The sequence below is a fragment of the Oncorhynchus tshawytscha genome, unplaced genomic scaffold (genome assembly GCF_018296145.1).
Source record: "Oncorhynchus tshawytscha isolate Ot180627B unplaced genomic scaffold, Otsh_v2.0 Un_contig_5665_pilon_pilon, whole genome shotgun sequence".
Taxonomy (NCBI): Eukaryota; Metazoa; Chordata; class Actinopteri; order Salmoniformes; family Salmonidae; genus Oncorhynchus; species Oncorhynchus tshawytscha.
Window position 1 is genome coordinate 272,480 of NW_024609774.1, and position 10,867 is coordinate 283,346.

General features: G+C 43.7%; 1 protein-coding gene across 1 annotated transcript; it reads left to right on the plus strand.

The window, feature by feature from the left end:
* Positions 1 to 1,841: 1,841 nt before the first annotated feature.
* Positions 1,842 to 5,420, plus strand: LOC121845826 (suppressor of cytokine signaling 3-like). The gene is made up of 2 exons (XM_042317879.1): positions 1,842 to 2,073; positions 2,862 to 5,420. The coding sequence occupies exon 2, from the start codon at positions 3,023 to 3,025 to the stop codon at positions 3,659 to 3,661; it is 639 nt and encodes a 212-aa protein (XP_042173813.1). The 5' UTR covers positions 1,842 to 2,073; positions 2,862 to 3,022; the 3' UTR covers positions 3,662 to 5,420.
* The last annotated feature ends 5,447 nt before the right edge of the window (positions 5,421 to 10,867 follow it).

A 10,867-nucleotide genomic window follows, 5' to 3' on the forward strand; every position in this document is an offset into this window, starting at 1 on the left:
CCCTCTCTCTTTAGTCTCCACCTTCCCCCTCTCAGTAAAGATCTGGTTAAGAAAATGATCAAATGGAGCACGCAACCCTCGTTAATGGCCTGTGCCCACTGCCTAACTTGTTTCTCTCTCTCTTAAACTTAAATACAGACTGGAGAGAGAGTCTCTCTCTCTCTCTCTCTCTCTCTCTCTCTCTCTCGGCCTGCCTGGTGTCTTCCCTGCCTGGGCGGATGAATATTAGAGTGTGGACATTGAGGTGGGTGAGATGGCAGGGAGTGGTAGAAACCTGGCCTGGTGTTTGAGCCCGGGTTGCCTGTGTGCCACTAGACTGTAAGTAGCCCTCTGAGCCTAACGCCTCTGCATTACCTCGGGGAGCCAATGCAACTCTTCAGATTTCCCCCCGGCAAAGTTAATCACCATTGAACCACCTTCATTACCATAGACTGGCTGTTTAAACCCTGGGTTAATCTACCTACCCATTCTCAGGGCTTGTGTCAGTCAGATCTCTGATGAGTAAACAGGAAGGGAGAAACAGAGGATGATGAGCAGGGAACAAGTCACACATTACAGTACATGGAGACAGGGAGTGTAACACTAGGGCTGCATCCCAAATGGCATCTAGTTCTCTATGTAGTGCACTACTGTTGACCAGAGTCCTATTGATCCAAGTCTAAAGTACTAGGGTGCCATTTTGGACACGACTAGAGTACGCTCCGCTAGTTCAACGTCTTACACTACAAAATGTGTCAGATCACGTGATTTACTCTAAGGGATGTTAAACGATCACTGTTTTTTGTGTTTTGTTTTATTTCCATCTTCCTGTAGTGTTCCGAATTTCCCAACTCCTTTCGTTCAAATGTATACTTTGATTGAATGATTCAAATGATATTAAGAATGAAATGGACATGTTTATGAGCATGGTGAGCATGTAGTGACTTGGTCTCATATAGCCATCTGTCCAGTTGGGATCTAGCCATTTTTATTGATTTAACCTTTTTTAACTAGGCAAGTCAGTTAAGAACAAATTCTTATTTACAATGATGGCCTACCCTGGCCAAGCCCGGATATCGCTGGGGAATTTGTGCGCCACCCTATGGGATTCCCTATCACGGCCGGAAGTAATGCATTCTGGATAACTGATCTGTATAGGATAGTAGTCTATGAAAAGCAAATGATGTAAAAATGTTGCCAGTTCTAAAGAAACTGACAGTCATTGCCAAGGAAACGGTGTCCCCATAATAAAGTTATAAATGTTGGTTTAAAGCTTGAACTGTCCAATCAAAACATATTGGCGCCCTCTATGGGGCACTGGCATAGAATTCAGCCGTTGCCAGAGAAGAACAGCGTGTTCTGGCTGTTCCACTAGGAGGCCCATTTACCAACCACTGTCAACAGTGCTCAGATTAATGAAACTACTTCTTAAAACGTCAAATGTATCAGATCATGTGATTACCTTAACATGTTTTTCACTATATGGGCCTATTCTGCAAACCAATAGGTTGGACAATATTGATTAGCTTATAATGTTTACAACATGCTAAATATATAGTAGTCTAGTGGTATTATAATGCATTTAGTGCATTATAATAACATTACTATTACCAGCAAAGCTAATACAATAAGGCGATAACAGACAGTTTTTACAATCAATTCGCTGCAGGAAAAGTTATTGCCTGGAACTCCATAACTTCATTTTGGAAGAACAGCGGGGGAGGGGAGGACTTCTCTGTTGAATACCAGGAATCGTCCTTTTAAAAAAAACATTTCTTACTGACAATCTGCCAAGAGGCCCTTACTGGAAAAACAAGGGGGTGGAGCCTCCCGACACATTATGAGCGCTACTCGCAAGCTCTGCGCGATCATTAAAGAGGCAAATGATGTACGAGCAACGTCCAGTCAGTCCAACGTAGAACACAGACAAAGGACACAACTGACACTGTAAAGGACATTGCACATCAGCAAGGATACAATTGTTACAATTTGAACAACACAAGATATCAAGCTCAAGGAAGCAAATATACTCAAGGGATTGAAGCAATTGGATAAACTTTCAAAGTTCCAAGTACAGAGAGAAACCGTTAAAAGGTAAGAAATAAGACTATTGATTCTATTGTTTAAAAGTAGCAAAGGAGAAGACAATGTATCATTATAAATCATTAGTGATTTTTTTTCATGGGACTTTTGTATGTAAAATGATGCAACAGTTGAAGGATTCCGCTCACTAGCCTCCTCGACTTTACTGGAACTGACCGCGGTGACTGAGCCGGAGGGCAGAGATAAAAAACCAACTTTCCTGTAAATGAGCAGGACAGAGTAAACGGTAGCCTAATTGCACATCAAGTCTATTCTACTGAAATATCATGTTTTCACTTTCACCTTTCACATACAATAGCCATATAGGCGAGTTGTCGCAAATAATATGGTTATAAATCATGTAGCAGTGCGTAATTGGAGTGACGATAGCAACATGAGCGGTGTCGAATCATATTACTTCGTGTGGTTCTCAATAGTCCGCTACAGGACAAAAAATAGCCAGGGCCTCATTGGTAAAAATGTTCCACTATGTAACCAGAGAAGTTTAATTAGAATATTTGAAATTATAGCCAAAACATAATCTTTGCCTGAGAGCTACATGAGTTGAGGACTATTAGATTACTCTCAATCCTAAAACAATTACACTATAAATAAACCTTTTATCGACTGTTATTTATTTCTATAATTAAAATGATAGAACTGGATATCTTGAGTTGATAAACTAAACGTCAGTTATTTAGATCATATTGCCAAATGCCCTGAGGTCCACTCAATGTCCAAATCACTCCACTCTGAGCAGATACTTTGGACACTGATGATTTTCTCTGCTTTTTCTCCAGGACTATCCTCTCCAGACACAACAACAACAAAATCTAAAGGCCTTGACCTCTGTAGGGAGATTGGTGACCTCTACTCTCCGACCTCCTCCTTCTAGTCTTCTGTTGTCTGTGTGGTGCCCAGTGCTCACCAGGCAGGTCGCAAAGAAGCGGTGCGCAGCGCCATGGTAACCCACAGCAAGTTTGACTCCGTCATGAGCAGCAGCCCCTTCGACTCCACCATGCGGCTGCCTCACCGTTACAAGACCTTCAGCTCCAAGGTGCAGTACCAGCTCGTCGTCACCACCCTGCACAAGCTCCAGGAGAGCGGCTTCTACTGGGGCTCTATCAATGGCAAGGAGGCCAACGCCATGCTGGCCGCCGAGTCCGTCGGCACCTTCCTGATCCGCGACAGCTCCGACAACCGACACTTCTTCACGCTCAGCGTCAAGACGGCGTCTGGCACCAAGAACCTGCGCATCCAGTGTGACTCCGGGTCCTTCTTACTCCAGACGGACCCCAAGAGCATGCAGGCTGTGCCCCGCTTCGACTGTGTGCTGAAGCTGGTCCACCACTACATGCTCCCGACCAAAGGGGCTTCGCTGGTGGAGAAAAACACGAGGGGAGGGAACGCCTCCTACTACATCTACTCTGGAGGGGAGAAGATTCCCCTGGAGCTCCTCAAACCTTTCTCCTCCACTATGTCCAGCCTGCAGCACCTGTGTAGGAAAACAGTCAACGGACACCTGGACATATCCAGCAAACGGGACCAGCTTCCCCACCCGCTCAAAGAGTTCCTGCAGGAGTACGACGCGCCCATCTAGGCCCCTCTGGACATGTAGTGCCTCGATGGCATAAGACTCGATAAAGGTGTTATGAAGGGGACTTGGGCCGGTGTGAGAGACAGTGTGGCAGTACCCCACAGAACTGGGGGGGAAATATGACTGTCTGTATCTGTGTCTTAGAGGGATGGTTCACCCACATCAGGGTGACGAGGCAGAGGGGAAGGCAGCAGCATGAGTCAGTCTGAGAAAGTAGAAGAAGATGCTTGGTATTGTGGTTCTCATAAGGGCTGTACTGTACCTATCTCCCAAGCCCAGGAGTGATATAACGTTACCATGAGGAGTAGAGCTATACTGGTCCCACGTCAGCCAGTCACTCTCAACAGGCTGCCAACCACAAGACAAGAGGTGGGCGTCGTCATCAGACTTTCCAGTCTCTCATTCATGCAGAGAGAGGAGAGAGAGAGAGACAGAACGAGAGAGAAGGAGAGAGAGAGAAAGACAGAACGAGAGAGAGAGAGAGAGAGAGAAAGGAGGACTGGTTCATTGAGAGGCTACACGGCCAGTCGGTGTGCTGCTAATTGGTTCAGATGTGTGTCAGTCAGGCCTTCAATTGGACCAGAAAAGAACTATTTCCCAACCTCAACTCTAACCTCACTGCATGACTAATAACTTCCTCCTGAGGTCCGCTCTCTCTCTCTTTAGTCGATGAAGGCTCTGAGCCAGCATCTTGCCTGCCTTCACACCTCTGACGAAGCACACATTCCCACTGCTGCTAACCACGGGGTCTGGCTGTGGCACGGCACCGGCCTGAGAAACACAAACACACCAGCCTCTCCTATCCATTCAACCATTACATCAGGATTGGCTGTATTGACTGTCCTTAGCTGGCTGTTGGATATTAGTTACGGACATTAGCCCTGAGCCTGGAAGTATTAAACTCGTTGGTCGGAGTACCAAGCTTTTGGCTTCCTCTGGGAAAACTGGGATCTCTGTCTCAGCCTTGCCAGGAAACTGCCTAGCAACCGGAATTCTAACCCATGTTCCAAAGGGGACATTTAACGTCACCACCTCCAACATCACACTTTGAGTCAATAGTTGTTTATTTCCTTAGAAAGAACTAGCCAGAACTGCAAACCAATTATGACCCAATGTTACAGAAGTGTGAAGCCACAAACGGCCAAATGGAGAAAATGATATTTGAGACTTAAGGTGTTGAAGATGTGTGTAATGATTGGTTGATTGGCAGGGCTTTTGATTTGAACATGCCAAACCTGTCCTGAACTCACCAACAAAACGGTTTCTTGACCGAACAACGAATGCTTGCATGACGAATAAATGAATGAGGGGTTGCTTTTATACTTGAGATATTAACATCACTATATACAGAGGACATAGAGTCTGGGTAAGCCCTCAGTGGATAGGAAATATACCCCGATGAATGTGGTGGTATTTGTGCCGCAGACAGGATACCAGATATCACTTGCTATTGAATGTATTAAAATCTGAGAATCTCTCTTCCTCTCAAAGAGAGCATCTAAGGTTCATCCTGTTCAATTTATTTTTCTTAAAACCAGACAATGTTTACATGACTGACAGAAATATGCAAACAGGTTTTCTTCTATCTTTTATAAAGATATTCATTATTGTCTAGCCAGGTGACTGGCTGCAGTAGAAGCATGATCGAGTTTGAAGAAAAGGAGATGGCAGAAGCAAGCAGAACTAAAAACTTTGCACATATTTATATTCATACGACATTTCAATAATTTATAATAAAGAGCACTATTTTTTTAATGAATGACATCCTTGTTGTGTGACCTTATTTGGGGGGTGTTACATCAGATATGACTATACGTTTTGGGTATTTGACACTAGATTCTCATCACTACACATGTCTAAAACATCCCACCTTCAGTTAACCACACAAGAAGTCAGAACACATAACGTTAAAAGAGCTGGGTAGAAATAATGTTGTGTTTTTATTCATTTCGTCGCTGTTTACTACGTTCATTTGACAGGAACCATGCACATGAATTAACATTGAATTTCACTAACAACTAGACTTTTACGGGGCCAATTTCCCAGACAGAAGCCTGGACTCAAACATGCTTTTTAGTCCTGGACTAGGCTTAACCTGTGTCCGAGAAACCAGCCCCTAAAGGGACTGTTATCTAAACAGATCAGGAAACATTTCTCTCAGTATCTAATCTGTTGTCTAAGCCCCTCCCTTTACCATGTAAAGTGTGTGTGGACCCAGAGAATTACACTAGAAGTGATGGAGTGATGTCCCCGCCCCAAGCCTTTGTTCCAGTGGAAGAGGATTAACCTCCCTTCAACAATGTATAGCAACAATTCAGTGGAGGCTGCTGAGGGGAGAACGGCTCATAATAATGTATTAAAAAAATATATATAATATTTTTTAACTAGGCAAGTCAGTTAAGAACAAATTCTTTTTTACAATGTGGGCCAAACCCGGACAATGCTGGGCCAATTGTGCGCCGCCCTATCAAGGCTGGGTGTGGGACAGCCTGGATTCAAATCAGGGTATCTGTAGTGACACGTCTAGCACTGAGATTTATTTATTATTTATTATTATTTATTTACCTTTATTTAACCAGGTAGGCAAGTTGAGAACAAGTTCTCATTTACAATTGCGACCTGGCCAAGATAAAGCAAAGCAGTTCGACACATACAACAACACAGAGTTACACATGGAATAAACAAAACATACAGTCAATAATACAGTAGAACAAAAGAAAACAAAAAGTCTACATACAGTGAGTGCAAATGAGGTAAGTTAAGGACATAAATAGGCCATGGTGGCGAAGTAGTTACAATATAGCAATTAAACACTGGAATGGTAGATTGGCAGAAGATGAATGTGCAGGTAGAGATACTGGGGTGCAAAGGAGCAAAATAAATAAATAAATACCAGTATGGGGATGAGGTAGGTAGATAGATGGGCTCTTTACAGATGGGCTATGTACAGGTGCAGTGACCTATAAGCTGCTCTGACAGCTGGTGCTTAAAGCTAGTGAGGGAGATGTGAGTCTCCAGCTTCAGAGATTTTTGCAATTCGTTCCAGTCATGGGCAGCAGAGAACTGGAAGGAAAGACGACCAAAGGGGGAATTGGCTTTGGGGGTGACCAGTGAGATATATCTGCTGGAGCGCGTGCTATGAGTGGGTGCTGCTATGGTGACCAGTGAGCTGAGATAAGGCGGGGCTTTACCTAGCAGAGACTTGTAGATAACCTGTAGCCAGTGGGTTTGGCGACGAGTATGAAGCGAGGGCCAGCCAACGAGAGCGTTCAGGTCGCAGTGGTGGGTAGTGTATGGGGCTTTGGTAACAAAATGGATGGCACTGTGATAGACTGCATCCAGTTTGTTGAGTAGAGTGTTGGAGGCTATTTTATAGATGACATCACCGAAGTCGAGGATCGGTAGGATGGTCAGTTTTACGAGGGTATGTTTGGCAGCATGAGTGAAGGATGCTTTGTTGCGATATAGGAAGCCAATTCTAGATTTAATTTTGGATTGGAGATGCTTAATGTGAGTCTGGAAGGAGAGTTTACAGTCTAGCCAGACACCTAGGTATTTGTAGTTGTCCACGTATTCTAAGTCAGAGCCGTCCAGAGTAGTGATGCTGGACGGGCGGGCAGGTGCGGGCAGTGATCGATTGAATAGCAACCATTTCATTTTATTTGCGTTTAAGAGCAATTGGAGGCCACGGAAGGAGAGTCGTATGACATTGAAGCTCGTCTGAAGGGTTGTTAACACAGTGTCCAACGAACGGTCAGAAGTATACAGAATGGTGTCGCCTGCGTAGAGGTGGATCAGAGACTCACCAGCAGCAAGAGCGACATCATTGATGTATACTGAAAAGAGAGTCGGTCTAATAATTGAACCCTGTGGCACCCCCATAGAGACTGCCAGAGGCCCGGACAACAGACCCTCCGATTTGACACACTGAACTCTATCAGAGAAGTGGTTGGTGAACCAGGCGAGGCAATCATTTGAGAAACCAAGGCTGTCGAGTCTGCCGATGAGGATGTGGTGATTGGCAGAGTCGAAAGCCTTGACCAGGTCAATGAATACGGCTGCACAGTATTGTTTCTTATCTATGGCGGTTAAGATATCGTTTAGGACCTTGAGCGTGGCTGAGATGCACCCATGACCAGCTGTGAAACCAGATTGCATAGTGGTGGGATTCGAAATGGTCGGTAATCTGTTTGTTTACTTGGCTTTCGAAGACCTTAGAAAGGCAAGGTAGGATAGAAATAGGTCTATATATTTTTTTTTTTTTAAACGTGCTTGATACCACTCCATTCCGGACATTATTTTGAGCCATCCTCCCCTCACTAGTCTCCACTGAGAGACATTACATTGTCATGTACGTTTGGCACGAGAATGACTATACTATTGGAGCTGGCGGGACCGCACAAACCAATCTGTGACCACGTTACTAAAACACAGTGCCCTAGACACATTATTACCCCTGCATCCACCACACAACCCAAAGGAATAGGGTGAAGTTGCCCCTAGATGCTGATCTTGGGTCAGTTCAGCATTTTCTCCAGTAATGGTTAGGGTTGATTGGGGGCAGGGGGAAGCTCATCCTAGATCTGTATCTAAGGGGAAACTTCCCCTGGAGCCAACCAAAAGGGGCCTAAACAGAGACAGCGCTAATTCTTGTTTACCGCTACCCTGCTGTAGCCACACCCGTAATCAAGTTTGATGCTGCATGCCCTCCAAACAATGTGTTGTCAGTCTCTGGAATGATGTGTTGTCAGTCTGTGGCACTTTGTATTGTCAGTCTGTAGGACTATGTGTTGTCAGTCTCTGGGACTATGTGTTGTCAGTCTGTGGCACGATGTGTTGTCAGTCTCTAGGACTATGTATTGTCAGTCTCTAGGACTATGTGTTGTCAGTCTGTGGCACTATGTATTGTCAGTCTGTGGCACTATGTATTGTCAGTCTCTAGGACTATGTGTTGTCAGTCTCTAGGACTATGTATTGTCAGTCTTTAGGACTATGTGTTGTCAGTCTCTGGGACTATGTGTTGTCAGTCTCTAGGACTATGTGTTGTCAGTCTCTAGGACTATGTGTTGTCAGTCTCTCAGTCAATAGGACTATGTGTTGTCAGTCTCTAGGACTATGTATTGTCAATCTCTGGGACTATGTATTGTCAGTCTCTAGGACTATGTATTGTCAGTCTCTGGGACTATGTATTGTCAGTCTCTAGGACTGTGTGTTATCAGTCAGGACATATAGAAGAGAAGTAAATATATACCCACACGGGCACACAGGCTTGTGTGTGTGTGTGTCTGTGTCTGTGTGCCGGCCATGAATCCAGCCCTCTCAGATGACATGTTCTGTGTTGTGGTTCACTTATCAGGAAATGAATTCAAGCGGTATTTAAAACGAACTAGAACTAGACATCTGTGTTCCTGCTTGAAGGAACAGTGTCTGTCTGTGCGTCAGAAAGTGTTTCTGAAGAACCAAGTCATACCAATACAGAAAGGAAGAGATGTGTTTGTGTTCTGCTCTTCCTCTCTGGTGTCTGTTACATGGGAGTGAGGTGTTGGTCAGTTGGTTGTTGCCCTGGGATGCAGACAATAAGCATTGACTTGGCAGTGGTCCCACTACAGATGAGATCATCAGTGGTTCTTGAACCTAAATAAGTGACGTTCTACCATGATTGTGGATACTCCTGAATGTATTGTGAATAATGATGAGTCTGAAAGTTACAGACATACTAATATCAGACCCCCCCAAAATGCTAACCTCCCCTGTTATTGTAATGGTGAGAGGTTAGCATGTCTTGGGGGTATGATATAAAATGCTAACCTCCCCTGTTATTGTAATGGTGAGAGGTTATGTCTTGGGGTATGATATAAAATGTCTAATGGTGAGGGTAGCATGTCTTGTATGATATAAAATGCTAACCTCCCCTGTTATTGTAATGGTGAGAGGTTAGCATGTCTTGGGGGTATGATATAAAATGCTAACCTCCCTGTTATTGTAATGGTGAGAGGTTAGCATGTCTTGGGGTATGATATAAAATGTATGTTATTGTAATGAAAATGTCTTGGGGTATGATATAAAATAACCTCCCCTGTTATTGTAATGGTGAGAGGTTAGCATGTCTTGGGGTATGATATTTGTATGTCTGTAACTTGCTCATTCATCATTAGTCATGATTCATTCAGGATTATCCATAATCATGGTAGCATCCACATGAATGTAGAAGTGTTTAGAAACATATTCTAATCTTATTTACAATAAAAGTGACTCCAAAATGACACATTATTTACATTATTTACCATTAATTTCTATTGGGCACAGAATAATCTTAAACATAATTTAAACCAATAGCAAATGCATCCAACACATGTGTAGAGTTACAAGCTTGATGTAATCGTTGATTGCTATGAATATGGGACCAAATGCGTAACGTTTGACTACTTTAATACACACAAGTGAATTTGTCCCAATCATTTTGGTCTCCTAAAATGATGTAATTTCTAAACGGTTCACCCGATATAGATGAAAATAACCTCAAAGAAAGCTGACCGTCTGCACTTTAACCTCACAGTCAGTGTATCATTTTAAATCCAAAGTGCTGGAGTACAGAACCAAAACAACAACAAATGTGTCACTGTCCCAATCCTTTTGGAGCTGACTGTATCCTCCGCGGTAATGAGAGAGTGCAGCCAGGAATCTTAGGCTTAGTCCCACATGGCACTATATTCCTTATATTATAGTGCACTACTAGGGTACGATTTGGGATGTACACTTAGTTTGCACACTACAATTTGCTGAATTGACGTATAGCTGGCCGGGAGCCTTCACAACAAACTTCTATATTCAACCTATTTACGGTAAGGAGCTCCCAGCCTCTGCTCTCTCCTACCTGCTTTCAGTGCAGTTTATTGTTTCTGCTCAGCTAACAGCCAATCTAGGAGGTTAAGAGACCTGTGGAGTCTCTGAGGTGATTTGTACTGTGCAGGGGCGTTGTGAGTATGACCGGTAAAACACCACACATGCTTTTCTCTGTAATTGTGCCACTGAGGTGAGATCTAAGGGATTCAAGCACTGACTGTTTACATGTGAAACAGTCATTTACAGCCACTATATGAATCACAGTAATACACTGAACTACTGCATAGTGATACAGTTTAGGTAAATATAGGTACAGTGGATATGTTTGGTTATTGTACTGCATGTGTGTTGTACTGTACATAAACA